The sequence below is a fragment of the Odontesthes bonariensis genome, chromosome 12, assembly GCF_027942865.1.
Source record: "Odontesthes bonariensis isolate fOdoBon6 chromosome 12, fOdoBon6.hap1, whole genome shotgun sequence".
Lineage (NCBI taxonomy): Eukaryota > Metazoa > Chordata > Actinopteri > Atheriniformes > Atherinopsidae > Odontesthes > Odontesthes bonariensis.
This window is the reverse complement of record NC_134517.1, coordinates 35,924,654-35,950,497: the sequence shown is the minus strand read 5'-3', so window position 1 is coordinate 35,950,497 and position 25,844 is coordinate 35,924,654. Positions and strand designations below refer to the sequence as shown.

Here is a 25,844-nt window from a genome sequence, read left to right as displayed (position 1 = left end):
GTGAGTCATGAATTAACAAAAGTAACCTTCCTCCTCTCTCAGGTATCTTCCTCTCCAGAGGTCTTACCGCCCTGGAAGCAAGGAGACTACGTGGCTGAAGCCAGCTACACCAGCATGGCCGGCATGGCCAGTATGACCGGCATGGCCAGTATGACCAGTATGACCGGCATGGCCAGTATGACCGGCATGGCCAGTATGACCGGCATGGCCAGTATGACCAGTATGACCGGTATGACCGGTATGGCCAGTATGACCGGCGTCAGCAGCGCCTCCCAGCTTCACATGGAGAAGCACTGGGAGCAGCAGGTGGCCGCCACCAGAGAGGTGAGCATGGAGGATGTAGCCTCCTCTAGCTTTGTCTGAGCAGCAGGTGGGGGGGTGGAGGCGCTCCTCTAAAAAGCCACGGACCTTCTCACATTTTCAGCGACACTCGTCCTCCTAGTTTCTGATTTTAGATTCAAGATGAAAGTTTCCAGAGAAGTCTGATCCACCAGGTTTAAAGTTAATTTCATCCTTTAGCAACCTGCTCAGCACATTCTGCAAAGATGATCTCTAAACCTTGGTTTAGGCGTGTGAAGCTCAGAGTACGTGTCATTACTTTGACCATAAAGCGTCACCACAAACCAAAGAAGAAGAAAGGGTTAAAACACTCGACGTGACATCTCAAACTCGCACTGAAAGATCTGGGTAAACGTGTCCTCAGACAGATGATAAGTCTTTAGGTTTCCTGTTGCAGAGTGAAGTAAATGTGCTTCAGGGTTAGGAGCAGAACTGGGCGGCCATCGGAGGAGGAAGGGGCTCCCGGTGACGGCTCTTCTCTCAGGTTGAAAGTCGTATTTAGAAGCTTTGAGGCTCCTGGACAGAAGAAGTGAATCTTCAGATGTTACAGCAGAGGAGTTATTAGAGTTGTATTCTTTGGGCCCTTCTGCTGGAGCCTCGGCCCGCCTCAGACCCGTGTGCTGCTTGTTGTCTTCAGGGCGAGGGGGAGAAAAAGGCCGAGGCGGTGGCCACAGTGGTCGCCGCCGTCGACCTGGCTCGAGTCCGGCAGCCCGTGCAGGAAGAGGGCGGCCGGGCGGAGGAGGAGGAGGCGGCTGTGGAGGTGGAGCAGCGGGCGACCGCTGCCGCCGACGCCGCCGTGTCCGCAGAGCAGCGCAGAGTCCAGCTCTCTCAGGTCCGGGGGCCTCGCTCAGATGATACCTGATGATGTCACGGTCTCACCCCCTCTAACACCCTCTGTTGGTCACTTCAGATTCAGAGAACAGAAATCTCTTCCCACGTGGACGCTGCTGTCGCCTCGTCCACAGCTCCGCATTTCAAAGTCTCTAAAGTTTCCGTTCCCAAACACGAACCGAGCCGCGAGGTAAGAAGAGCAGCTGCAGGCCCGCCGTCGCCTCCCAGAACCTCCATTCCATCTTTAACACACGCACATCTTAACTCACGGTCCCCACGGTTGTGGTGTGGTTCACTTCCTCTCACAGTTTCATCCTAAAACATCACAGCTCCTCTTCCTCTGATTTAATCTGTTTCCACCTTGACCTGCAGGCGTCTATCAGCCCTCAGCAGCGGCTCCGTGGCTGTTTCTGTGGTTCTGATACCGGTCCTGTGTGTGTGTGTCGGTACCAAACATTTCTGCAAGGACAGAGTTCTGGTGTATAAAGTCCGACATCATCAGCATAGAAACAGTTTTTAATGTAAAACTGGATCTAAAGTTTAAGTATTTATTGGAAAATCTCGAAAACGGAGCTGTAGGATTATCTGTATCCGGTGGGTTCTGTGGGATCTGTGGGATCCGGTGGGTTCTGTGGGATCTGTGGGATCCGGTGGGATCCGTACAGATTCTGCCCTTCCGATTCACCGGATCATCGTGTTTCTGACGGCTCCAAGCGTTTACACAGCTCCTGCGAGGCTGAATAAAACACCTGCAGTTGACCATCTCCAGCGCCGCTCCATCGCCGCCTTCCCCCACTAACCCTCAGCAGAGCGGTGGACTTCCTGTTTGTCCTGCTGATGGCTAACGCCTCCTCTCATTGGCCGGTCAGGTGTCCATCGCTGGCTCTGCCATCGCCGTCCTGCACAAAGAGCTGTCCTCCCCCACCGCTCCCAGGAAGATCATCAAGACCGTCAAGTCTCCCAGTCCGTCCCGCCGGGCGGTGGTGGAGGCGCGGGTGACGCTGGAGCCCCTCCCACCGCCGTTCAAAGACGTCAGATATCAGAGGCAGTTTGAGGGCGGGGCTTACGTAGTGAGTGAGGAGGAGTTTGAGGACTGGGAGCCTCAGGTTGGTCCTCCTTCGTGTCTCCTCTTTAACCCTGTGTGGACTCACCTCAGCCCCCCCCACACACACACTGTAACGCAGCAGCCAATCACGAAGAGCCCTCCTCTTCCTCCTTCACCTCCATCCTTCTGTCCCTCCTGCAGGGTTTTATCTGTCCTAACAGCTTCCTCCCTCCATCCTCACAGAGCTCCACCTCCACCGATGTGTTTTCTGTCTCTGACTCCTTTTGTCTTCCTCAGGAGGCGGCCGTGGTGCCCACCAGAGCCCAGGAGCCCGTCCTTCCTCCCACCATCGTCGCTGTGAGTACACTTCCTGTTTCCCTCTGATCCGTTTCTCCACCGCAGTGTTCCGATAAAGGCTGAGGAGTTAGATCTGACGTTTTCAACAAAGAGCAGCTTTAAAGATGCTCTGACAGATGTTACACAGCTGTATCTGTAACCGTGAGGATTCTCGGAGGACCTCGGGTAATGACGTTCTAAAGACGTGAATCCGTGAGGGTTTTATTTGAGATAAAAAGGTGTGTGGATAAAAAACAAGAAGAGCTTTACTAAAACAAACTAAAGCTGCAGCTGAATCAGGAAGTCCAAAATCCAACAAACAGTCTGAGGCAGAAACTGAACCAGAACCCGAGAGCTGTGAGAACGCGAGTCTGCAGGTTTCTGACGGCGTCGCTGTTTCCTTTCAGGGCCTGAAGAACCTGACGGTGACAGAGGGCGAGTCGGTGACCCTGGAGTGCCAGATCAGCGGTCAGCCCGCCCCCGTCATCATGTGGTTCAGGGAGGACTACAAGATCGAGAGTTCAATCGACTTCCAGATCAGCTACGAGAGCGGATTCGTCCGGCTGGTGATCCGCGAGGCGTTCGCTGAAGACAGCGGCCGCTTCACCTGCACCGCCACCAACGAGGCGGGAACCATCAGCACCTCCTGCTACCTGCTCGTCAGAGGTAACTGAGACTGATTCTGCTGGTTTCAGTTGGTCAGCATCTGGAGGCTGATGTTGGGGTTAATGTGATCTGAGCAGCATTCACCTGGAAATAGTTTCAGTAACCAAATTAATACTAACTACTGATGAATTATCACAGTAACTAGAACATTTCTGAAGACATTTTGATGGGTGCCAATCTACTGCCCACCCTATCAGCAAACGCTTTAGTTCAGTTAAAGTTGAGTCTCCTGTCACATATAAACTTTGAATGACGTCTCTGTGATGTCGTATGGCGGAGTTATGAGAACTCCAAAATAGGGCAGTTTTTGGCATTTTTGGCTCGTTAAGTGCTTTTCAATCGATTTTCCCATTGAATTTTGCACCTCTGCGAGTCCCAAAATGGAGAAGACATGTCTGCTGTAGACAGCTATGTCATTTTTATCAAGGTCCTGTTTAAAATACAGCTTTTATGGCATTTTCAAAATGGCCTCGTTAAGTGCTTTTCAATGCATTTTCCCATTGCATTGTGGGTACTTTCAAACTTCCCATCACTATCAGTTTAAAGGAGAAAAGCAGATCAGATTTATAACATGAAGCTGTTATAACAAGGCATCCATCTTGGCTCTGCCCTCATAAGCAGTCTCAGAACAGAGCAGGCTAACAAGGCGTTGCCCCGGTAACAGGAGCAGGTGCGGCTCGTCTGTGTCACTGACATGTACGCTCACTATGGCTTCTTAAAATTGCACTATAATTTTGACTGCACTCAACTGTCGAACAAACGGTCGCTGTTCGAAAAGTAAAAGTCGTATCCGAATAATTCTTGAACCGTCAGCGCCCCAAGAGAGGGCAGAAGCCAGCGGTGTAATTTTCAGTCGGCTACTATGTATGGCTCGTGTTTTTATGGCAGTTTTAAAATCATTTTTCAGCTGAATTTTATGATTTTAGGCATTTATAATGGGCTGAATGTCAGCTGGAGGGCCGACTCTCTGCGCTCAGAGGTGATTTGTGAGAAATCTGTTAGGCAGAGCTCAATGAGTGTGACTCTGTGTGAAAGAGGATAAAAATACCTACGTTTTGAAGTAAAATTTGTCCAGATCGGGCAGATATTTTGGACATGAGAGACATTTGTTCTGGGAATTGGTGCAGTATCGAAATTAGAGTGGGGATCTGAGTGGGAGAGACACCTCAGCTGAGATGTAGTCTTCCTAAAACGTAAACTGCCGTTGTGTCAAAGCTATATAATGTATCAACAAACCCTTTAGTTCAGTTAAAGCCGAGAGTCTCCCGTCACATATAAACTTTGAATGAGGTCTGTGTTATGCTTTATGGCTGAGTTATAAGGCCTCTAAAATAGGGTCGTTTGGTGCTCGTTGAGCGCCAAAATGGCCTTGTTAAATGCTTTTCAATGCATTTTCCCATCCACAATTTTCACACTTTTTCCCATTTTGCCGGAATTGCTTTCGACTAATGAGAGCCAAACGTAATTGCACACCGAACGAAGTCGTTACGCACGCAGCGGTGTGCTTTTTATGCCGGTCGGACCATCGCTGCTAGACAAGTAGCGTGCCAAACTAGTCTGGCAACAGATTAGTATGTGTGTCTAATGCCTTCGGCATTGGCACCCATAATTAGTGGGGAAATGATTTAATCCTGCCGAAGAAACTCAGAAACTCGTGACCCAGACAGCTGTCGCTCTGTTGTAGTTTCAGAGGAAATCGAGAGCAGAGAGGAGATGATGGCCGTCACAGAAGTTGGAATCACACAAGCGCAAACGTGAGTTTTAACCAGCTGTTTGTGAAGTCATGTGACGTCAGACACGAGTAACCAGAGTAACGAGTAACGAGTAACGCTGCTTCCCTGCAGAGTTTCTGTGGAGACGAAGGAACAGATAATCACGGAGGTGAGCGCAGGAGATGCCGCCGCTCCCTTCTTCATCAAGAAGCCCGCCGTCCAGAAGCTGGTGGAGGGAGGAAGCGTGGTGTTCCACTGCCAGATCGGAGGAAACCCGAAACCTCACGTCATCTGGAAGAAGAGCGGCGTGCCGCTCACCACCGGATACAGGTGCTGATCAGCTGCTTCTGCAGAACACTGATTCACTGAAGTCACTGATTAATGAACCATCCAATGATGCGACACATCTTTAGTCGAGCACATCACATCCACCTGGGACGGAGTAACAGAGAGTCTGTCAGTGAATGACATCAACCTGCATCTCATCCAACTTCTGCTTCTTTTCCATCAGATACAAAGTCGCCTACAAGAAGGAGACAGGAGAATGCAGTCTGGAGATCTCCATGACCTTCGCTGATGACGCCGGAGACTACTCCATCTTTATTAAGAATCCTCAGGGCGAAGCCTCGGCCTCCGCCACCCTGCTGGAGGAAGGTATAAAAATCCAAGTCTTACCAAGTATATTTGTCTCATTTCTAGTCAAAATATCTCATTACACTTAATATGAGACACAACTGCCTAACAAGCACCATTTCAGCCAGATATAGGGACTTGTTTTAATACAATACATCTTGAATATCTTGTTAAGTGAAAAAGTCTTGAAAACAAATTGTTTTGAGTCATATTTCACATGAAACAAACTTTTTTTTTTTTTCATTTGAAGAGATTTTTAAGCTAATTTCAAGATCACTTTTAACTCAAAAGTCCTAAATATCACATCTTATTTCAAGAAATCTTGACAAGCCGATTTTCACTAGTTCTATTGTCAGATTTTTTGCTTATTTCAAGCAAAAACGTCTTGTATTATTATTTTTGGCGGGGCATTTTTACCAGCACCTTTTCTCAGCCGTCTGAAAACCGTCTGAAGCGTTCAGGGAAAGTTTGTTGAGCCTCACAGGATCTGTGTGTGTGTGCGTTCACAGAGGCATACGACGCCTATATGACGCAGCATGACGTGACCTACAAAAGTGAAGTGACCGCCACGGTGGTCCAGGAGCCCTCTGTGGTCGTCAGTCAGTACGAACTGGATCAGAGGAGGACAGTGACCCCCATGAGCTTTGTCTCTGAGAAGGTGCTTTGTTTCTATAGAATCAGCTGTAGCTAACTGTCCCACTCAGGGATCCAGGGCTCATATTTAACCTTCATCTGTTTTTTTTTTTACAGGAATTCCTCATTTCAGCCTTTGAGGAGAGGATCATCCAGGAGATCGAGCTCCGAATCATGACAATCAGCTACAGAGAGCTGGTGATGGAGGATGGAGAGATGGTGGTGACTGTGGCAGAGGAGGAGGCGGTGCTGCCGGCATTCAACACTCCAGTCAAAAACTACAGGATCGTGGAGGGAATGGGCGTCACGTTCCACTGCAAGATGGCAGGGAACCCGCTGCCCAAGGTGCAGAAAAGATGCCTGAAAACATCCGTAGGACGTGATGCTGTTAAATCAGATGTTTTAAAATGTTTTCCGTCTCCTGGCAGATCGTTTGGTTCAAAGACGGCCAGCGCATCGGGTCCGGTGGCCGGTACCAGATGGAGGTTCTGCAGGACGGACGGGCCAGCCTCCGTCTGCCTGTGGTGCTGCCAGAGGATGAAGGCGTGTACACCGCCTTCGCCACCAACATGAAGGGAAACGTCGTGAGCTCAGGGAAGCTCTACGTGGAGGCGTCCGGCGCCGTGACGCCTCAGAGATACACGCCGCAGCCGTCGGTGCAGAGAATCAGGTCAGCCTGTCAAAGATGAGAAAAATGAGGGGAAAGAAAGAGGAAAACACTCATGATCACTGATGTTTTAAGATGTTTTAAGATGTTTTAAGGTGTTTTAAGGTGTTTTAAGATGTTTTAAAACATGTTTTAAGGTGTTTTAAGATGTTTTAAGATGTTTCAAAACATGTTTTAAGATGGTTTAAGATGGTTTAAGATGTTTTAAAACATGTTTTAAGATGTTTTAAGATGGTTTAAGATGTTTTAAAACATGTTTTAAGATGTTTTAAGACGTTTTAAGATGTTTTAAGGTGTTTTAAGATGTTTTAAAACATGTTTTAATATGGTTTAAGATGTTTTAAGATGTTTTAAGATGGTTAAAGATGTTTTAAGATGTTTTAAGGTGTTTTAAGATGGTTTAAAGGACAAGACCGTTTTTTTTACATTGGGCCCTTGATTTCACATTATAACATGATGTTCTACTCACCCCTGCTTGTTGTTGGTAATTTGGAGCTGTTCCGAAGATATTCGAGAGGCGTCTGGCTGCTCTCTTGAGATATTCGGCCATGAAACGGTTTCCTATGGGCAACGTTATACAGGCACAAACTATGCTGTTTATAATTAATTAATTACTGTACACTAGCACTGATAACGTGGAGGTGCGTCGCTTACTTAAAAAAATCCGGGTTACTGTAATTTTGAATTTTTGTCGTAAAGTGGGTGTTACTGACGTCATCGTCGTGCTACTGCCACAGACAGCCCACAGACCCACTTTACGACAAAAATTCAAAATTACAGTAACCCGGATTTTAAGATGGTTTAAGATGTTTTAAAAGATGTTTTAAGATGTTTTAAGATGGTTTAAGATGTTTTAAAAGATGTTTTAAGATGTTTTAAGGTGGTTTAAGTTGTTTTAAGGTGTTTTAAGATGGTTCAAGATGTTTTAAGTTCACGCAGTTCATGCAGTTCATGCTGATGGTAGAATAAAAACAGATAAATCCAGGGTTCTCTGTGGGCCTGAACAGCCTCTCAGCCTGTTTCAGGACACCGTGTCTGTAAAACAGATGATAATCAACACTCCGTCCTCCCCACGCTGCTCCTCTTTAGGTCCACATCTCCTCGTTCTCTGAGCCGCTCACCCGGACGTTCCTCCAGCCGCTCACCTGGACGCTCGCCGGCCCGTCGCCTGGATGACACCGACGAGGCTCAGCTGGAAAGACTTTACAAACCCGTGTTTGTCATGAAGCCGTCCTCCATTAAATGCTCCGAGGGGCAGACCGCCAGATTCGACCTGAAGGTCGTTGGCAGGCCGATGCCCGACACTTACTGGTTCCACAACGGTGAGAGCAGCAACAGTCGGCAGATAACACCTTTATATGTTGCTTCGCCTTCAGAAACATCACTTTATTCTCCTTTTCCAGGACAACAAGTTGTCAACGACTACACACACAAGATAGTGATCAAAGAGGACGGCACCCAGTCCCTGATCATCGTCCCGGCCGTGCCACAGGACTCCGGGGAGTGGACAGTGGTGGCTCAGAACAGGGCAGGACGGACATCCGTCTCTGTAGCTCTGGCTGTTGAAGGCACGTTACATTCAGTTCTGCTCTATCTGGTTGTCTTTCAGCTTTAAAAAGAGTGTGTTCTGATATTTTCTTTGGATCCGCAGCTCGAGAGAGTGTGGCCAGACCTCAGTTTGTAGAAAAGCTGAGGAACATCACCGTGAAGCAGGGCACTCTGGTGGAGCTGGCTGTCAAAGCCATCGGAAACCCCCTGCCTGACATCGTCTGGCTGAAGAACAGCGACATCATCAGCCCACAAAAGCACCCACACATCAAGTATGCATCCCTAATTTAAGCTCTTTTTAAATCAGTTTGGTTTGGTGAATCACTCAATCAATGTTTTTATGTGGCTGCTTATTTCAGGATTGACGGCACCAAAGGAGAGGCCAAGTTTCAGATCCCGTCTCCTTCGGGCTCAGACAGCGCCTGGTACACAGCTACAGCCATCAACAAGGCTGGCAGAGACACCACCCGCTGCAGAGTCAACGTGGAGGTGGACGTCTCTGCTCCCCAAACTGAGAGGAGGCTGATTATTCCCAAAGGAACGTACAAAGCCAAAGAGATCGCAGCCCCGGTGTTGGAGCCCCTCCACCTGCGCTATGGTCAGGAGCAGTGGGAGGAGGGCGACCTTTACGACAGAGAGAAGCAGCAGAAACCGCTGTTCAAGAAGAAGCTAACCTCCGTGCGCATGAAGCGCTTCGGCCCGACTCATTTTGAATGCAGGCTGACCCCCATCGGTGACCCCACCATGATGGTGGAGTGGCTGCATGACGGCAAACCTCTGGCCGCCGCCAACAGGCTGCGTATGGTCAATGAGTTCGGCTACTGCAGCCTCGACTACGAAGTCGCTTACGCCCGAGACAGCGGGGTCATCACCTGCAGGGCCACCAACAAGTTTGGAGTCGACCAGACCTCGGCCACCCTCATCGTCAAGGACGAGAAGGGCCTGGTGGAGGAGACGCAGCTCCCCGAAGGCAGGAAGGGAGCCTTCAGAATGGAGGAGATTGAGCGCTTCGCTCACGAGGGAGGACCTGCCGGAGTCAGCGCCGATGAAGAATCTGAGAAGACCAAGCCTGAAATCGTCCTTCTGCCCGAACCGGCCAGAGCGCTGGAAGGCGACATCGCTCGGTTCCGCTGCAGAGTGACCGGTTATCCCGCTCCAAAGGTTAACTGGTACCTCAACGGGCAACTCATCCGTAAAAGCAAGAGATACAGACTCCGGTACGATGGTATTTACTACCTGGAGATCACAGATATCAAATCCTACGACTCCGGCGAGGTCAGGGTGGTGGCAGACAATCCTCTGGGCACGACCGAGCACACCGTGAAGCTGGAGATTGAGCAGAGGGAGGACTTCAGGACCGTGCTGCGACGTGCTCCGGAGTCGAAGGCTGCAGAAGCCCCACACGAATCTGGCAGAATCGGGTTCGATGTCGTGAAGGTGGACCGACCCGGCGAGACCGCGCAGGACAGGGAAGTTGTCAGACTGCGAAAGGCTCAGAGAAACGTTCACGAGAAAACCTCGGAGGAGTCGGCCGAGCTGAAGAGCAAGTTCAAGCGCAGAACAGAGGAGGGCTTCTACGAGTCCATCTCCGCCGTGGAGTTCAAGTCCAAGAGGAGGGACGACTCCTATGAAGACCTGCTGAAGAAGACCAAGGAGGATCTGCTCCATCGCATGAAAGAGAAGGAAGAAGCTGAGAGAAAGAGGCTGGAGGAGGAGGGAAAACTCACCATCCCAACCATCAAACCCGAGCGAGTCCAGCTCTCCCCCAGCATGGAAGCCCCAAAGATCTTAGAGCGCATCGCAAGCAAGACCGTCTCACCCACGGACGAGGTCCGGTTCCGACTCAGAGTCGTCGGCAGACCGGAACCTGAGTGCCAGTGGTTCAAGAACGGCGTTCAGCTGGAGAAGTCGGAGCGTGTTTACTGGTTCTGGCCCGAGGATCACGTGTGCGAGCTGGTGATCCAAGATGTGACGGCCGAGGACTCTGCCAGCATCATGGTGAAGGCCGTGAACGTCGCCGGGGAGGCCTCCAGCCACGCCTTCCTGCTCGTTCAAGGTAAGGTCACTTTAAAGGTGATAGAGAAAGGTTGAATGGGGCATTAATCCTTGTTCTGTGATGTGATATGTAGCCCAAAAAAAATTGGTTGGGTCTGTAATGGCTCAGAACCTCCCTAAAAGGCTCTCTGAAACAGCTGTTACTATGCTGGGTTTAGAATGCGTCGTTTGCCCTTATTGGCGTCGTTTCAGAGCTTATCTGGCAACCTCATTATGAAATGCAGGTAGGTGTTGGCGCTATTCGGCTGCCGTTGCTTGATTGGCTGCCCTTGCTCTCACTGAAAACAGAGCTATAGAGTATTACACTGACTGAAAAGAAAGCTCATTCCCTTTAGATGAACAAGCCAGAGCTAAAGTGCAATTCTTACAACAGGAATATGGCACAACACACATTTAAAACAAAATAAAATGTGATACTTACAGGCTGTACTGGTTGCTGGGGTTGATTTTGTTGCAAAGTCGGAACTGAACCTCTACTGAGCGTTAAATTCTGACTGAAGCCTGCTCGGAATCGTGCCAGGTTTGTGAAACTGTACTCCGTGAAATCCGCAGCGCAAAGGAAAAGTCGGCGGTTGTATGTACTGGGGATGCTGTTAAAGATAAATAAAAGCCATTGATGGCGAACATTGCTTTCCGGGGGAAGAATATGTAACGATCCGCTTTCACAGCCTTGGAAGGCACACCAGTTCCTGTTTCTCGCCGAAGGGGCGTGTCTGAAACGGGGTGGCTGTGGATTTGGGTGTGGGGGGGCAATTGCGCCAAAAGATACGTCACTTAATGCTCAAACACGGATTTGCCCATTTTCTGGCGGCAATTAAAAAAAGGGGAGTACTTGAAACAGAGGTTCTGACACTTGCTGGCACTTGGTGTGTACTCCCCACAGCGGGGAGACTCAGAACTAACACCAAAAACCTGAAAAAGAGGATTTTGATTCTCTATCCCCTTTAAATCACTCCAGTGGTTCAGACTTGTGTCCTGATTTCCATCAGACTCACTTCATGTTGTCTCTTTGCAGCCAAGGCGACTGTCAGCTTCACCCAAAAACTGGAGGATGTCAGCGCCAATGAGAAGGACACCATGATGACCTTCGAGTGTGAAACCAACGAGCCTTTCGTCAAAGTCAAATGGATGAAGAACAACGTTGACATCTTCTCAGGAGACAAATACCGGATGCACTCCGACAGGAAGGTCCACTTCCTGTCTGTGCTGATGATCGAGATGAGGGACGTCGCAGAGTACACCTGTGTGGTCATAGAGGATGAGAGCATCCGGACCAGCGCCAGGCTCCACGTAGAAGGTAACTACCCCGAACTCACAGCTGACACTTGGTCTTTTTTTTGGCTGGATCGGAAGCTGACGGCTCTTGCTGTTCTGTACCAGGCGCCGCCCTGGAGCTCACCAAACACATGGAGAACATCGAGGTACCTGAGAGCTACGCCGGAGAGTTCGAGGTGGAGTTTTCTCGTGAAGACGCCGAGGGCAGCTGGTTCTTTGGAGACAAGGAGCTCTCTCCCAGCAGCAAATACGTCATGTCCTCCCGCCGAGGAAGACACTCCCTGGCTGTGAAAGATGTCAGGAAGGAGGACCAGGGGAAGTACTCCTTCGTGTGTGGAGATCTGAGGACCGCCGCCTCGCTGAAGATGAAACGTAAGCCTGGAATGTGAAAGTGTTGCCACTGCCTCATTGCCCCGTGGAGTTTTTGTTTAGCAGAGTTCTTCTGAACATGTGAAGATGTTTGCTCAGTTTTCTGGTGTTACGAAGCTCAGCTTCTTCCTTTTCTAAGCCGTTAGCTGTTGGTCTTTGTTTCTTTTTTTTAATTAAAATAAAAAGAACAGAGGGATGTTATAGAAATGTACATGGTATGTTGGGACACCAACATAAAATAAACAGGAGACCGAGCAACCAATTCCTTAGACAGCAGAGCTGTGTAATCAGATTATGAGAAAAACTGAAACAAAACAAATAAATCCCAAGAATTTAAAATAAATAAATAAGTAAAACAAACAAAAAGACAAAACACCACCACAAAAAACAAATCTATCAATTTGTTAACTCCACGAAATCTGGCCGTGACTGTTGTACACAGGTGACCCATTCTGACCACAACTTAATAAATCTGTTCATTTGTAGGCGTCCATTATGTCCATTATGTATACTGCATAAACTGTATCCTTCCATTCCTCTCTTCAGTTTTGTTTCATGTTCTGTGAGTTCTTGGTGACGATGCAGTGTTTCCCCCCCTCAGTGCGTCCGGTGACCCTGATGCAGCCGCTGTCCGACCTCACGGTCTGCGAGGGCGACATCGCTCAGCTGGAGGTCAGGTTCTCCCAGGAGAACGTTGAGGGAACCTGGATGAAGAGCGGCCAGGCCATCTCGACCTCGGACCGTGTCCACATCGTCATAGACAAGCTCGTCCACAAACTTCTGGTGGAGAACGTCAGCAGAGAAGACGCCGCCTCCTACTCCTTTGTGGTTCCGGCTCACGACATTTCCACTTCAGGCAAACTCAACATTCAAAGTGAGTTTCAGAGCTCACGTGAAATAATCCCAACATTAACATTAATTAACATTAACATCAACATTAATCCCAACTTATTCACTATTTTTATATTATTCACTATTTTTATTATTCACTATTTTTATATTATTCACTATTTTTATTATTCACTATTTTTATTTATTATTCACTATTTTTATTTATCATTCACTATTTTTATTTATTTTATTTTATTTATTCACTATTTTTATTTATTTATTTTATTTTATTTTATATTTATTTTATTCTATTCTATTTGCTTGTTTTTACTACTTTAATGGTTTTCATATCTTAACTGTATGCTGCTGCAACAAAACAATTTCCCAAATTGGGATTAATAAAGTATCTATCTATCTATCTATCTATCTATCTATCTATCTATCTATTAAACGAGAACATTTTGACCCATTTTATCGTCTTAATGTGACTTCCTTCACAGCGATCGACATCGTGGCTCCACTGAAGGACTTGTCGTCCATCGAAGGCACTAAAGCTGTTCTGGAGGCCAAGATCTCCGCCCAGGACGTCAGGTCCGTCAAATGGTACCACAACGACAAGCTGCTGATGCCCAGCGACAGAATCCAGATGGTGACAAAGGGAGCCAAGCAGCGCCTGGTCTTCAGCCGGACCTACGCCTCTGACGAAGGACGCTACAAACTGGTGGTCGGCAAGGTGGACACCAGCTGCAGCCTGACTGTCGAACGTGAGATCCTTTTCCTCCTGATTCTGTTCTCGGGTCCCAGTCCCAGAATCCCGCTCTAACCATGATGTTTTTTTTGGTTTTTTTAACAATTTTTATTTATTTGTTTTAGTTAACAATATTGACAATACAATGCAAGACAATCAACTCTGAATTGCGGAGTAGGAAAGAGAGAATAAACAAAAAAAAGAGAATCTAACTAACAAACAAACAAAAAGGCAGTAATAGCCTCAACAGAGCCAGTATATAATTATATAAAATCAAGTTTTTCCTTATAGGATGCAGGGACAGACATTATAGGATGCAGGGACAGACATTGTGTTTTCATGCCTTTGTATAGACTTTTTTCTGATCGACCATATAGACAGATGATGAAATGTATGAACTTTTAGCGAATAGGTCTTCTTTCACTTTCAACTTGTATGTTAGATGTTCCATCGCTAGTATATCGTCTATAATTGACATCCATTGTTTGTTGCTAGGGGTGTCAGTCTTGAGCCAGTTTTTAGTAATGGCCTTCTTTCCCGCCACCAGTAGAATCTTAGCCAGATATTGGTCTCCTACATGCACCGATCCATCCAAATGTCCGAGGTACAAAACAAGACAGGATTTAAGAATCACATATCCCAACACGTTGCAGAGAACTGAGTGAACATTGCCCCAGAAGGGCCGTATATTTGTGCATTTCCAAAATATGTGTGTGTGATCTGAATCTACCGTGATGTTTTTACAGAGGTACAAATTGTGAAGCACATGGACGACCGAGTGTGCTCCGAGTCCCAGAACGTGACCTTCAACGTGGAGGTTTCTCACCCTGGGATCGACCCGGTCTGGACCTTCAGGGGCCAGCCGCTCAAAGCTGGACCCAAATGTAAGATGGAGTCCAAAGGAAAGGCTCACTCTCTGACGGTCATCGACACCATGAAGGACGAGGAGGGCCAGTACATGTTCCACGCTGGGGAGAAGGCCTCCAGTGCCAAGCTCACCGTGTCCGGTATGTGGAAGCTCAAAGAGGGCGCAGAGCTTTGTCTAAACTCAGAAACTCCTGATGAGCACATGAGCATTCCCACTTCCAACTTACCAATAACAGCTGGACGACAGCAGCTTTTACTGGAACAATCCTAACCCTAACCCTAAGGGTCACAGGGTTAAAGCCCTAACCCTAAGGGTAACAGGGCTAAAGCCCTAACCCTAAGGGTCACAGGACTAAAGCCCTAACCCTAAGGGTCACAGGACTAAAGCCCTAACCCTAAGGGTCACAGGACTAAAGCCCTAACCCTAAGGGTAACAGGGCTAAAGCCCTAACCCTAAGGGTAACAGGACTAAAGCCCTAACCCTAATTTCACAGGGCTAAAGCCCTAACCCTAAGGGTAACAGGGCTAAAGCCCTAACCCTAAGGGTCACAGGACTAAAGCCCTAACCCTAAGGGTAACAGGGCTAAAGCCCTAACCCTAAGGGTCACAGGACTAAAGCCCTAACCCTAATTTCACAGGGCTAAAACCCTAAGGGTAACAGGACTAAAGCCCTAACCCTAAGGGTCACAGGACTAAAGCCCTAACCCTAAGGGTAACAGGGCTAAAGCCCTAACCCTAAGGGTAACAGGACTAAAGCCCTAACCCTAAGGGTAACAGGGCTAAAGCCCTAACCCTAAGGGTAACAGGACTAAAGCCCTAACCCTAAGGGTCACAGGACTAAAGCCCTAACCCTAAGGGTAACAGGGCTAAAGCTCTAACCCTAAGGGTCACAGGACTAAAGCCCTAACCCTAAGGGTCACAGGACTAAAGCCCTAACCCTAAGAGTCACAGGGCTAAAGCCCTAACCCTAAGGGTCACAGGGCTAAAGCCCTAACCCTAAGGGTAACAGGGCTAAAGCCCTAACCCTAAGGGTCACAGGGCTAAAGCCCTAACCCTAACGGTCACAGGACTAAAGCCCTAACCCTAAGGGTAACAGGGCTAAAGCCCTAACCCTAAGGGTAACAGGGCTAAAGCCCTAACCCTAAGAGTCACAGGGCTAAAGCCCTAACCCTAAGGGTAACAGGGCTAAAGCCCTAACCCTAAGGGTAACAGGGCTAAAGCCCTAACCCTAAGGGTCACAGGGCTAAAGCCCTAACCCTAAGGGTCACAGGGCTAAAGCCCTAACCCTAAGGGTCACAGGGCTAAAGCCCTAACCCTAAGGGTAACAGGGCTAAAGCCCTAACCCTAAGAGTCACAGGGCTAAAGCCCTAACCCTAAGGGTCACAGGACTAAAGCCCTAACCCTAAGGGTCACAGGATTAAAGCCCTAACGCTAAGAGTCACAGGACTAAAGCCCTAACCCTAAGGGTCACAGGACTAAAGCCCTAACCCTAAGTCCACCCTTCCAAGCCACATTTTGAAAATATTAATTTTCAAATGTTAATTTTCATAAATCTTGGTAATTTATTTAGAACTTTAATAATTCTTCCAAGAAAACGAATCAGACCCACTACCTCCCTTATTCTAGGAGGGGAGCCACTGAGTAAAAACTCGTAAAACCTAACCCTAGCCCTTTCATGGTGCAGTTCCACCAGCTGTTGTTTCCCACAGTGTCTGTTCGTAGGCTTTCACCAGCTTAATATTTGAATCTTGATGACACAAAATGATCCGGAAGTGTAGCAACATCTATGCTGCTCTAAGGAATAAAGGGAAAAAGTCTAAATCTGAGCTGTTTCTTGGTGCTGCCACCAGGTGGAGCCATCACTCGACCCCTGCAGGACGTGACGGTGGCCGAGTCTCAAACCGCTGAGTTTGAGTGCGAAGTCGCCAACGCCAACGCCGAGGGCAAGTGGCTGAAGGACGGCCAGCCCGTGGACTTCAACGAGAACGTGGTGAGCGAGGCCAAGGGGGCCGTCAGGCGTCTCGTCATCGTCATCACCAGACCGCAGGACGTCGGAGAGTACACGTACCAGGTGGCCAACTCCAAAACCAGCGCCAACCTCAGAGTGGAGGGTGAGCACCGTCTGTCCCATCGAGGGGAACGCCATGAGATCAGCATGTCATGAAAAGGGGGGGAAACTCGCCTGGTTGTGGCTGATTTCAGGATTGTTGGAGATCCGAACATGTACAGGCAGCGGAAAATCCGTCAAAATTAGTTTGAAAATAACTAATTCTTTATTTTTCAGGAGGCAAAACGATTCAATTCAATTTTATTTATATAGCGCCAAATACAACAAATGTCATCTCAAGGCACTTAAATAATAAAGTCCATGTCAAGCCAATTGGAATTCAATTCATTGTAATCATAATTGTTTACAAAATAATCCAATTCATTCATATAGAGCCAATTCAAAAACAGTTTCCTGGCTAAGGAAACCAACAGATTGCACCGAAACTTCTCTTCAGTCCAATCTCACTGGAACAGGGAAACACGGGTTAATGACCACAATAATGTCACATATACGTAATATCATTTGAGAAATTAAACAGGGGAAAAAGAGAGTAAAATGAGGAAAGGTGTGACAGATGAGGCTCCCCAGCAGGCTGGGCCTATAGCAGCTTAACTATGGGATGTTTCAGGATCACCATGATCAGTGAAGAATAAATATAACAGCAGAAATGAAAATGATTGTTCTGATCAGGCCTGCTGACGGTCTCTGAGGTCTAAATGAAACCTCTGTCCCAGTTGGTGAAGCACAGCAGAACATAACGGCTGCTGGTTGGTTGATAACAGCACGGAGGACTCGGGTCGTAGGGACCTCACTGTGTTCCTTTAGCAGCTGATGTTACCATCTGCTGGTCCATATTTCACAGATGTTTGTTTCTGTAAAATACAAATAAAAGACGTTTTTGCTTGAAATAAGCAAAAAAAATCTGCCAATGAAACTAGTGAAAATCGGCTTGTCCAGATTTCTTGAAATAAAATGTGATATTTGGGACTTTTGAGTTAAAAGTGATCTTGAAATTAGCTTAAAAACCTCTTCAAATGAAAAAAAAAGCTTGTTTCATATGATATGTGACTCAAAACAATTTGTTTTCAGACTTTTTCACTTAACAAGATATTCAAGATGTAATGTCTTCAAACAAGTCCCTATATCTGGCTGAAACGGTACTTGTTAGGCAGTTGTGTCTCATATTAAGTGTAATGAGATACTCAATGAGACAAATATACTAGGTAAGATTTAGATTTTTTCCAGTGTAAATGGTAAAAAGATAAAAGAATGTCAGTTAGAAGTCAGATTTCCTCTCAAACTCAGGACAAATATGTCCCTTTCATGGCTTGCTGATGGTTTTTTTCCACGCTCGAGGCTCTAAAAGTCGACGTTGTTTCTGAGACTCCCGTTTTCCACCCGCAGGTGTGAAGATCAAAAAGACCCTGAGGAACCAGACGGTGACGGAGACCCAGGAGGCGGTGTTCTCGCTGGAACTCACCCACCCGGACGTCAAAGGATCCCAGTGGATCAAGAACGGAGTCGACCTGCAGAACAGCGACAAGTACGAGATCAGCTCTCAGGGCACGGTCCATACGCTGAAGGTGAAGGGCTGCAGCACACAGGACGAGACGGTTTACTCCTTCAAGCTGGGGAAACTGTCCGCCAACGCCAGGCTCAACGTAGAGAGTGAGTATCCGCACGGTCTGAGTCATCGGAGTCTGACATGTGGGGATTTTAACCTGCCACTATCTTTTTTGCTTATTTCAAGCAAAAACGTCTTGTATTTGTTGTTTTTTTACTTATTTTGTACACTTCATGCAGCGATCAAAATTGTGAAGAAGATCAAGGACGTGACGTCGCTGCTGGACGGCACCGCCTCCTTTGAGATGAGCCTGTCGCACGACAACATCCCCGTCAGGTGGATGTTTAAAGGCGTGGAGCTGAAGTCCAGCGAGAAGTGTAAGATTCTGTCTGAGAGGAAAGCTCACAAACTGATCCTGCAGAACGTGGACAGCAGCAAAGCAGGAGAGTACACGGCCGTGGTGGGACACCTGCAGTGCAGCGCCGTGCTGACCGTGGAGGGTACGTCACACCTGTAAACCTGTGCACCTGTACCCCTGTACACCTGTACACCTGTACATCCTGTACACCTGTAAAGCTGTGCACCTGTAAACCTGTGCACCTGTACACCTGTACATCCTGTACACCTGTGCACCTGTACCCCTGTAAACCTGTGCACCTGTACACCTATGCACCTGTACATCCTGTACATCATGTACACCTGTAAAGCTGTGCACATGTACACCTGTACACCTGTACCCCTGTGCACCTGTACACCTATGCACCTGTACATCCTGTACCCCTGTAAACCTGTGCACCTGTACACCTATGCACCTGTACATCCTGTACACCTGTAAAGCTGTGCACCTGTGCACCTGTGCACCTGTACACCTGTACACCTGTACACCTGTACACCTGTACACCTGTGCACATGTACACCTGTACACCTGTACCCCTGTGCACCTGTACACCTGTACATCCTGTACACCTGTAAAGCTGTACACCTGTACACCTGTACCCCTGTACACCTGTGCACCTGTGCACTTGTGCACCTGTACACCTGTGCACCTGTGCACCTGTACACCTGTACATCCTGTACACCTGTAAAGCTGTGCACCTGTACCCCTGTACACCTGTGCACCTGTACACCTGTAAAGCTGTGCACCTGTACACCTGTACCCCTGTACACCTGTGCACCTGTGCCCCTGTACACCTGTACCCCTGTGCCCCTGTACACCTGTACACCTGTGCACCTGTGCCCCTGTGCACCTGTGCACCTGTACACCTGTACATCCTGTACACCTGTAAAGCTGTGCACCTGTACACCTGTACACCTGTAAAGCTGTGAACCTGTACACCTGTAAACCTGTGCACCTGTACCCCTGTACACCTGTAAACCTGTGCACCTGTACACCTGTAAAGCTGTGCACCTGTACACCTGTAAACCTGTGCACCTGTACACCTGTAAAGCTGTGCACCTGTACACCTGTAAACCTGTGCACCTGTACACCTGTAAAGCTGTGCACCTGTACACCTGTAAACCTGTGCACCTGTACACCTGTACACCTGTAAACCTGTGCACCTGTGCACCTGTACACCTGTGCACCTGTAAAGCTGTGCACCTGTACACCTGTAAACCTGTGCACCTGTACACCTGTACACCTGTGCACCTGTACATCCTGAAAACCTGTACACATGTACACCTGCACACCTGTGCACCTGTAAACCTGAGCACCTGTACACCTGTACACCTGTAAACCTGTACACCTGTACCCCTGTACACCTGTACACCAGTACACCTGTGCACCTGTACACCTGTACACTTGTACACCTGTACACCTGTACACCTGTAAACCTGTACACCTGGACCCCTGTACACCTGTACACCAGTACACCTGTGCACCTGTACACCTGTACACCTGTACACCTGTACACCTGTAAACCTGTACACCTGTACACCTGTAAACCTGTGCACCTGTACCCCTGTACATCCTGTACCCCTGTAAACCTGTGCACCTGTACACCTGTACACCTGTACAGCTGTACACCTGTACACCAGTACACCTGTGCACCTGTACACCTGTACACCTGTAAACCTGTGCACCTGTACACCTGTACACCTGTGCATCTGTGCACCTGTGCACCTGTACATCCTGTACACCTGTGCACCTGCGCACCTGGAAACCTATGCACCTGCGCACCTGGAAACCTGTGCACCTGTACACCTGGAAACCTGTACACCTGTACACCTTTACCCCTGTACATCATGTAAACCTGTACACCTGTACACCTGTACACCTGGAAACCTGTACACCTGGAAACCTGTACACCTGTACACCTGTACATCCTGTAAACCTGTACACCTGTACATCCTGTAAACCTGTACACCTGTACACCTGTACACCTGGAAACCTGTACACCTGGAAACCTGTACACCTGTACACCTGGAAACATGTACATCCTGTAAACCTGTGCACCTGTACACCTGTACACCTGGAAACCTGTACATCCTTTAAACCTGTGCACCTGTACACCTGTACACCTGTACACCTGTACACCTGTGCCCCTGCACACCTGTAAACCTGTGCACCTGTACACCTGTACACCTGCGCACCTGTAAACCTGTGCACCTGCACACCTGCACACCTGTAAACCTTTGCACCTGTACATCCTGTGCACCTGTACACCTGCACATCTGTACATCTGCACACCTGTAAACCTGTACATCCTGTGCACCTGTACATCTGCGCACCTGTAAACCTGTGCACCTGCACACCTGTAAACCTGTGCACCTGTACACCTGTACACCTGCACACCTGCATACTTGTACACCTGTACACCTGCACACCTGTACATCCTGTACACCTGTAAACCTGTCCACCTGTAAACCTGTAAACCTGTAAACCTTTGCACCTGTATACTTGTTCACCTGCGCACCTGTAAACCTGAACACCTGTAAACCTGCGCACCTGTATACTTGTAAACCTGTACACCTGGAACGTTAAACTGCAGTTTTCCAGTTATTTTCTAATACTTTTTGGGAATTTTCAGTTTTAATAATTTGTTTTTTCTACACCATGAATTTTAAATGATGGATGTAGATTTTCTATTAATTAAAATATTTAGTTTAGTTTAAAATTCTTTATTGAAGTAAGAAGAAAAACACAAAATATTAAAGGTAATATTTCAGATATTTTAACATTAGATTTAATGTTATAAAAAGATTTAATTAGTTGCTTAAAAAATAAAAGTTTATTCTTTATTTTCTTTGATATCCCTCGTTTTGTTTCCAGTTATTTGCTTTCTTCTATTTAATCGTGTATAAATGTTTGTTTATTGGTAAATGACACATTTGTTGTGACCTGATCTCCTGCAGCTCTGCGCGTCACCAAACCCATGAAGAACGTGCAGGTCCCAGAGACTCAGGCGGCCACGTTCGAGTGCGAAGTGTCTCACTTCAACGTGCCGTCCACCTGGCTGAAAAACGGCGTGGAGATCGAGATGAGCGAGAAGTTCAGGATCGTGGTTCAGGGGAAACTCCACCAGCTGAAGATCATGAACACCAGCAGGAACGACGCGGCAGAGTACACCTTCATCTGCGGGAACGACCGAGTGTCTGCGACGCTCACCGTCAACCGTAAGAACTCCTCCAGCCGCGTCCTCGTAGCTTCGCTTCCACCATTAAAAAAAACTAGGGCTGGGCAACGATTAAAATGTTTAATCTAATTAATCACATGATTTCCCTGATTAATCTCGATTAATCGCATTTGTAGTGTATAGCTACCGTTTTGACGTCACGTTACGTTGCATCTTGGGTAGTTTGAGTATGAGTAGTAATCTCATGATGCATACCCAACATTTTGGCGAATATAGTATGCATCCGGGAACTTCTCGCTTACTCAAACTACTAACTCAAAAAGTTAGTATGAGTAGTAGGAGAAGTATGCGGTTTCGAACACATCCTTAAAAGTGCTGGTAACACACACTGTGCACCCAACACGCCATCAGCTCGTTAAAACACGTGGTTACGCTTCACACAAAACTCTCAGCAGCACAAGAGCGCCATCTACTGACGTTAAGTTGCATTAAAACGATGAGAAAAGCTTGAAGGTGTTGAAGTACTTCACCTTTAAAGACGAGCCGTTTGCTTTTCTCGACCCGCTGTCCAGTGGAACGTTTCCTCTGTTCGCTCAGTAAACGTGTTTGTTTGTCGCCGCCCTGCAGCCGTCCTCATCACCTCCATGCTGAAGGACCTGAACGCTAAGGAGAGAGACACCATCACCTTCGAGGTCACTGTCAACTACGAGGGAGTCACCTACAAATGGCTGAAGAACGGCGTGGAGGTGAAGTCGTCGGACAGGTGCCAGGTCCGCAGCCGGCAGCTCACGCACTCGCTCACCATCCGAAACGTTCACTTCGGAGACGGGGGAGAATACCAGTTTGTGGCTGGCTCCGCCGCCACCGCCGCCAACCTGTTTGTTGAAGGTAACGTGGCGGCCAGGTTCTCTGCGGGTAAAGATGAAACCGGTTGTTGTTGTGGCGTCTCGCTGATCTCTGGAACTTTTGTTTTCAGCTCGTTTGATCGAGTTCACCAAGAAGATCAAAGACATAAAGATCACAGAGAAGAAGAAGGCCATATTTGAGTGCGAGGTGTCTGAGCCGAACATCCAGGTGATATGGATGAAGGACGGCCAGGAGCTGGAAGTGTCGGAGGACAGGTGTGTCATGATGTCACCGCGCTCTGCTACATCATCAGACGCTTTTTAGGGCGAAACTGAGCTAAAAAGGTGATCTGTGCTGCTTCACAGGTACGTGGTGACGGCAGAGAAGTACGTTCACCGCCTCATGATCCAGACGGTTCGCATGTCCGATGCTGGAGAGTATTCAGTGGTGGCCGGATCGAGCGTCTCCAAGGCCCAGCTGACCGTGGAGGGGCGGGACATCCGGATCTCTGAACCTGCTGAGCGGAAGATCACGGTGAGACGCTTTCAGAGTCTGACTTTTCCGATGGTTGTGTTACTGTTTTCAGACGCATCTAACCCTAACCCTCGCCCTCCTCTCTCGCAGGTTCTGGAGAAACACAGGGCGACCTTCGAGTTCGAGGTGAACGAGGATGACGTGGAGGGTCGCTGGCTGAGGAACGGCGTGGAGATCCACTTCTCGGTGGAGGAGAGGTTCAACTACGTGGCCATCAGGAAGGTGCACCGCCTCACCATCTCTGAGACCTACAGGAGCGACGCCGGCGAGTACACCTTCATCGCTGGCAAGAACCGGAGCACCATGCACCTGCGGGTCAACAGTAAGTCCAACAGAACCTTTTTACACAATCCTCAGGAATGAGAGGCCTCTTCTTCTCTGTCCCGACCAAACCCTCTTCTTCCTGCCCCGTTCAGTCCCGGAGCCTCCTCAGATCCTCCGCCACATGGAGGCTCAGTCGGTGGAGGCCGGGAAGCCGGCCCGCTTCTCGGTGCAGGTGAGCGGCGTTCCTCAGCCGCAGGTCTTCTGGTACAAAAACTCCCAGGCTCTGTCTGCGGGCTTCAAGTGCAAGTTCCTGCACGATGGCAACGAGCACACGCTGCTGCTAATTGAGGTCTTCCCCGAGGACGCTGCCATCTACAACTGCGAGGCCAAGAATGACTACGGCACCGCCACGAGCACCGCCACGCTCAACGTGGAAGGTAAGACGGGGCGTCACCGCTGTGGGACGAGGCAGGTGTGACGGGAAGCGTTCAGGAACATGTTCAGATCCAGGTTTGTGTGTTGCAGTGTCGGAGGTGGTCTCTCCAGACTCGGCTGCTCCCGTCGCTCCTCCTGTCGTCATCTCGCCCATCGCCGACACTTCGGCCCGCGAGGGAGAACCGGCTCGCTTCCAGTGCAGAGTCCGTGGAGACGGTAAGAGGACTAACGCCCCTGCCCTTTGCCCTACGTACTCTTTTCAGGGTTAGGGAAGGTCACATGAGCCCGGGTGGGGACTGTAATATAATGAGCGGAGACAGTAGACGATGACTCTTTCCTCCGTCCCGACTCGGCGTCAGAGCCCTGAGCGGAGACATTAGACGATGACTCTATCCTCCGTCCTGACTCGCCGTCAGAGCCCTGAGCGGAGATGGTAGACGATGACTCTATCCTCCGTCCTGACTCGCCGTCAGAGCCCTGAGCGGAGATGGTAGACGATGACTCTTTCCTCCGTCCCGACTCGGCGTCAGAGCCCTGAGCGGAGACATTAGACGATGACTCTATCCTCCGTCCTGACTCGCCGTCAGAGCCCTGAGCGGTGACGGTAGACGATGACTCTATCCTCCGTCCCGACTCGCCGTCAGAGCCCTGAGCGGTGACGGTAGATGATGACTCTATCCTCCGTCCCGACTCGGCGTCAGAGCCCTGAGCGGTGACGGTAGACGATGACTCTATCCTCCGTCCTGACTCGGCATCAGAGCCCTGAGCGGTGACGGTAGACGATGACTCTATCCTCCGTCCCGACTCGGCGTCAGAGCCCTGAGCGGTGACGGTAGACGATGACTCTATCCTCCGTCCCGACTCGGCGTCAGAGCCCTGAGCGGTGACGGTAGACGATGACTCTATCCTCCGTCCCGACTCGCCGTCAGAGCCCTGAGCGGTGACGGTAGACGATGACTCTATCCTCCGTCCCGACTCGGCGTCAGAGCCCTGAGCGGTGACGGTAGACGATGACTCTATCCTCCGTCCCGACTCGCCGTCAGAGCCCTGAGCGGTGGCGGTAGACGATGACTCTATCCTCCGTCCCGACTCGCCGTCAGAGCCCTGAGCGGTGGCGGTAGACGATGACTCTATCCTCTGTCCCGACTCGCCGTCAGAGCCCTGAGCGGTGACGGTAGACGATGACTCTATCCTCCGTCCCGACTCGTCGTCAGAGCCCTGAGCGGTGACGGTAGACGATGACTCTATCCTCCGTCCCGACTCGCCGTCAGAGCCCTGAGCGGTGACCGTAGACGATGACTCTATCCTCCGTCCCGACTCGCCGTCAGAGCCCTGAGCGGTGACCGTAGACGATGACTCCTTCCTCCGTCCCGACTCGGCGTCAGAGCTCTGAGCGGTGACGGTAGACGATGACTCTATCCTCCGTCCTGACTCGGCGTCAGAGCCCTGAGCGGTGACGGTAGACGATGACTCTTCCCTCCGTCCCAACTCGGCGTCAGAGCCCTGAGCGGTGACAGTAGACGATGACTCTATCCTCCGTCCCGACTTGGCGTCAGAGCCCTGAGCGGTGACCGTAGATGATGACTCTATCCTCTGTCCCGACTTGGAGTCAGAGCCCTGAGCGGTGACCGTAGACGATGACTCTATCCTCCGTCCCGATTCGCCGTCAGAGCCCTGAGCGGTGACGGTAGACGATGACTCTATCCTCCGTCCCGACTCGCCGTCAGAGCCCTGAGCGGTGACCGTAGACGATGACTCTATCCTCCGTCCCGACTCGCCGTCAGAGCCCTGAGCGGTGACCGTAGACGATGACTCTATCCTCCGTCCTGACTCGGCGTCAGAGCCCTGAGCGGTGACAGTAGACGATGACTCTATCCTCCGTCCTGACTCGGCGTCAGAGCCCTGAGCGGTGACCGTAGACGATGACTCTATCCTCCATCCTGACTCGGCGTCAGAGCCCTGAGCGGTGACCGTAGACGATGACTCTATCCTCCGTCCCGACTTGGAGTCAGAGCCCTGAG

General features: G+C 49.3%; 1 protein-coding gene across 28 annotated transcripts in view; it reads left to right on the top strand.

The window, feature by feature from the left end:
* Positions 1-25,844, top strand: part of ttn.2 (titin, tandem duplicate 2) — a 246,485-nt gene that overhangs the window by 13,744 nt on the left and 206,897 nt on the right. For 27 of the 28 annotated variants that reach the window (XM_075480295.1, XM_075480294.1, XM_075480278.1 and 24 more), the window contains exons 8-38: positions 43-324; positions 977-1,171; positions 1,250-1,360; positions 2,040-2,276; positions 2,513-2,572; positions 2,959-3,217; positions 4,902-4,971; positions 5,062-5,259; positions 5,441-5,583; positions 6,072-6,220; positions 6,313-6,540; positions 6,624-6,865; positions 7,952-8,184; positions 8,266-8,430; positions 8,514-8,682; positions 8,770-10,466; positions 11,481-11,762; positions 11,846-12,112; positions 12,711-12,983; positions 13,441-13,704; positions 14,435-14,695; positions 16,406-16,666; positions 18,010-18,273; positions 18,409-18,669; positions 21,524-21,784; positions 22,372-22,632; positions 22,721-22,865; positions 22,956-23,124; positions 23,215-23,446; positions 23,541-23,825; positions 23,914-24,039. In XM_075480295.1, coding sequence (XP_075336410.1) covers positions 43-324; positions 977-1,171; positions 1,250-1,360; positions 2,040-2,276; positions 2,513-2,572; positions 2,959-3,217; positions 4,902-4,971; positions 5,062-5,259; positions 5,441-5,583; positions 6,072-6,220; positions 6,313-6,540; positions 6,624-6,865; positions 7,952-8,184; positions 8,266-8,430; positions 8,514-8,682; positions 8,770-10,466; positions 11,481-11,762; positions 11,846-12,112; positions 12,711-12,983; positions 13,441-13,704; positions 14,435-14,695; positions 16,406-16,666; positions 18,010-18,273; positions 18,409-18,669; positions 21,524-21,784; positions 22,372-22,632; positions 22,721-22,865; positions 22,956-23,124; positions 23,215-23,446; positions 23,541-23,825; positions 23,914-24,039 — 8,050 coding nt within the window. The remainder of the gene's footprint in view (positions 1-42; positions 325-976; positions 1,172-1,249; positions 1,361-2,039; positions 2,277-2,512; positions 2,573-2,958; positions 3,218-4,901; positions 4,972-5,061; positions 5,260-5,440; positions 5,584-6,071; positions 6,221-6,312; positions 6,541-6,623; positions 6,866-7,951; positions 8,185-8,265; positions 8,431-8,513; positions 8,683-8,769; positions 10,467-11,480; positions 11,763-11,845; positions 12,113-12,710; positions 12,984-13,440; positions 13,705-14,434; positions 14,696-16,405; positions 16,667-18,009; positions 18,274-18,408; positions 18,670-21,523; positions 21,785-22,371; positions 22,633-22,720; positions 22,866-22,955; positions 23,125-23,214; positions 23,447-23,540; positions 23,826-23,913; positions 24,040-25,844) is intronic. The other variant, XM_075480277.1, reaches the window with a different exon arrangement.